Genomic DNA, 3454 nt, shown 5'->3' with positions numbered 1-3454 from the left:
CCGCGGGGCCGGGCGGGTGGCGCCTCGGGGATACCGAGGAATGTTTTCCGGGGGGATATGTAGGTCCTGGAGCAGTTTGGGACACGGAGCGGTTTGGTTCTTTTGAGCCTGCCATCGTACAACTTTTCAACCCATACCATCTTTCTCTGGGTGTCTCCCCTCGGGAACAGATATAACCCTTGTGCTGCTGCCTCCTCTGCTGCTTTTCCTGTTGCTGTCTCCACTGCTAACTGTGGCTGTGACATGGAGGTACCAACAGTGGAGATAAAGCCTTAAGAAGTAAAACACCAACAAGTCTGAGCCTCCAATTGCAAAAGAAACGAACTTGGAGAGCTGACTAGCACATTATTATACCAGTTCATTTCCGGTTTTTAACAGCTCAGCTCAGTCTCCAGAGAGACTGAAAAAGAGTAGCTTCAAATAAAGCCTCATAAAAGCTTTGTTTTCCTTGTCCTCAAGCCTTTCCAGTCAGAGAAAGCTGTCTGCTTACCTTGGCATTTCTACCTATATTTGTTCTTAATTCAGTTCTCAACCTTCATAATTGTTGTCTTTAGGAGGAGCAGGGCAGCATTTGAGCCTCTGCACTTCCACCCCCGGCTACTTCTAGGTAGTTTTATACTTTTGTCTATTAGTACTTCAGGAGAGAAACCAGACTACAGACAAGAGCAGGCCGTAAAGCCTTGCCCTTTGCTACCACTCCAGAGTTAGAACTTTGCTCAGGCAGATCCGAAGATGCAATAGGCTTTTTGCCCAGGTAATATTCTGCAGTGGTGCAAGTGTTTTGTGCTCTTTCCAGTAGGCCAAAAACGGGAACTGCCAGATCTGTATTCTGTTCCACATGTGTAATATCTGAGGGCTGATTTCACTGTGATCCACTTCTGCAGTCTACAAAAAACTCTGGTACTCCAGTCCTGTTTTTAGCCACAATCTAAGCTTACAGGATCCACATCTATGTGACAAGGTTAACACAGGATGCACTGAGCACTATAAATCCAAGAGTTTTCCATACCTTTGTGATTAGGGGGGAAGATCAGAAAGGGGAAGGGGAAACTTCCCTGTTGCAGTAACATTTTTGGTTTCCCTAGAGCCTCCTCAGCTCCTAGTCTAGTTGAGTGAGCATGCACAAGGTTCCCTGTGCTGTGGGGGAGTGGTGTGATGGTGCCCACATTAACATGGCTGTTATCCTCTGCTTAGATTCCCCAAGTATTATGGATATCTCAATCACCTCAGAAACAGAAGAGAAAAAAACAAACGTTAATAATGTGCCAGACTACATCAGTGATATCCATGCATACCTCAGGGAAATGGAGGTGAGCTGCTGTCTCTCTTATCTGCACACAGCTTGTGGTGGTGGAGATTGGGCTTGAAAAGTGTATCTAAACATTAGTTACTGTTACAAACTCAACTTTCTCTGTCACCTACACCCACAGGTGAAATGCAAGCCTAAAGTAGGTTACATGAAGAAGCAACCTGACATCACGAACAACATGAGAGCTATTCTGGTGGACTGGCTGGTGGAAGTTGGAGAAGAATACAAGTTACAGAACGAAACCCTGCACTTAGCTGTAAATTACATTGATAGGTTTCTTTCTTCCATGTCTGTTTTGAGAGGAAAGCTGCAGCTTGTGGGTACAGCAGCCATGCTGTTGGCATCGTAAGTGCAAGTCCTTAATTTCGTATTTCACCTGCTCATCTCATACAGGGAGAAGTCTTGTGGCTATCACTGTTCTGTTGCCTGTAGACTGACTGACTCGGGAGGGCTTCACACTAGAGGAGAAATGGGGAGTTATCTACCTAAAACCTTGACAGTTACCTTTGTTGATTGCCCTAGAGTGATGATTCAGCATTTCCAGCTGCAGCAGCAAAAGGCTTCCAAAAGCAGTGTTTGAAGGAATATGCTTAAGGCATGGGAAAACAAAGTTTTGCTTGCACCAGTTACTAGTTTAGTGGGTCCTTCTGGAATTTTACTAATTCCAAGTCACGAATTTTTTAGCCTTAAAACATAATGCTGTTGTAGCTCTCTTAATTTCTAATTCTGCTGATTCAAGAACTACTGAACCAGGTGCAGCAAACTTGTTTGGTGCCAGTGCCCAGCTACTTCCCAGGTCAGAATGTGAATGACCGTGCTGAGTTTGTTAAATGTTGCTTGGTAATGGGTTTTCTAGGAATCAATTATTTACTCATAACTATTTCTCCTGGCAGAAAGTTTGAAGAAATCTACCCTCCTGAAGTAGCTGAGTTTGTCTACATCACAGATGACACCTACACCAAGAAGCAGGTTCTAAGGATGGAGCACTTGATTTTGAAGGTTTTATCGTTTGACTTGGCAGCTCCAACAATCAACCAGTTCCTCACCCAGTACTTCCTGTATCAGGAGACAGAGCCCAAAGTGGAGAGCCTGTCTATGGTGAGTGAGAATTACTGGCTTGGCCTGTGTAACTACAGAGTTCTATTGCAGATATTGCATATATCTACTGCATATGCACATATATATGGTATGAACTGTGCTTCTCCAGAAGTGGTGCCCCAGTGATGGAAACTAACACTCCTGTTGCCACTGACTCCATTCTTATCACAGGCAGGCACTTGGCCTGGCTCAAGCATGCACACTTACTCAGAGCAGGCAGAGATTAATGAACTTTTAATTGGGGGGTGTTTCACTGCTAGATAGATGTTCCCCTCTCTCTTATCTAAAACTGCCACACCTACCCACTCACTTTGGCTAAAAAGGACTTTTGTTTTGGTTTTCCCCACAACAAGCAGCAAACTAAATCCGGAGGCTGAATTATAGAGCAGAGCACAGATAACATTTCAGCTAAAGGGATAATACATCTTAACTGTATGGTAGGTACCAGAGCTCCTAAACAGAATCTTTAGTCTCACTGTGCAAAGGTCAGATCTGACTACGCTTTCCTCTAGATCTTACGTAGTTCTAAATAAGGAATGTGGTGCTGAAAAACCATGTGTTGGGAATGCTGTTTGAGAGTAGTTAAGCTAGAAGAGAAAATGGAAGCAAGTAAAAGCTGTTCTTCCAGCTGGGGGCAGGATTAGAAGAATAAATTAAGGTTCTAGTGCAACTGTTAAATGATCTTCTATTTCCTTTTCCCTTCTTGTTTTCCTTGCAGTACCTTGGGGAGCTGAGTCTAATCGATGCTGATCCTTACCTGAAATACTTGCCATCAGTTATTGCTGCTGCAGCGTTTCATCTAGCAAATTACACACTCACTGGACAAACTTGGGTATGTAGCACCCCAACATGAGCCTTTACATGCCTTCATGTGTGTTTGCTGTTTTTGTACACAGTTATGAATGCTGGGGCTGGGCTACAGGAATTGCAGCCCCTCCATGCTCCTAGGCTGTTAATTAGGGATTGCTCCCTGTGGTATCTGAAAAAATGGGATGAGGAGTACTATGGTTTCAATAGGAAGCTAAAAACTCCACCAGTAGTCATCAG

At 44.2% G+C, this 3454-nt stretch overlaps 1 protein-coding gene across 1 annotated transcript in view; it reads left to right on the top strand.

Annotated features, from left to right (window-relative positions):
* Positions 1-1208: 1208 nt before the first annotated feature.
* The window catches only part of CCNA2 (cyclin A2), a 2889-nt gene continuing 643 nt past the window's right edge, over positions 1209-3454 (top strand). The window contains exons 1-4 of the mRNA XM_009076892.1: positions 1209-1310; positions 1431-1654; positions 2203-2407; positions 3126-3240. Coding sequence (XP_009075140.1) covers positions 1209-1310; positions 1431-1654; positions 2203-2407; positions 3126-3240 — 646 coding nt within the window. The remainder of the gene's footprint in view (positions 1311-1430; positions 1655-2202; positions 2408-3125; positions 3241-3454) is intronic.

This window comes from Acanthisitta chloris, unplaced genomic scaffold (genome assembly GCF_000695815.1).
Source record: "Acanthisitta chloris isolate BGI_N310 unplaced genomic scaffold, ASM69581v1 scaffold2816, whole genome shotgun sequence".
NCBI classification, from domain to species: domain Eukaryota; kingdom Metazoa; phylum Chordata; class Aves; order Passeriformes; family Acanthisittidae; genus Acanthisitta; species Acanthisitta chloris.
The sequence above is the reverse complement of the archived record's forward strand: the minus strand, read 5'-3'. Positions and strand labels throughout refer to the sequence as shown.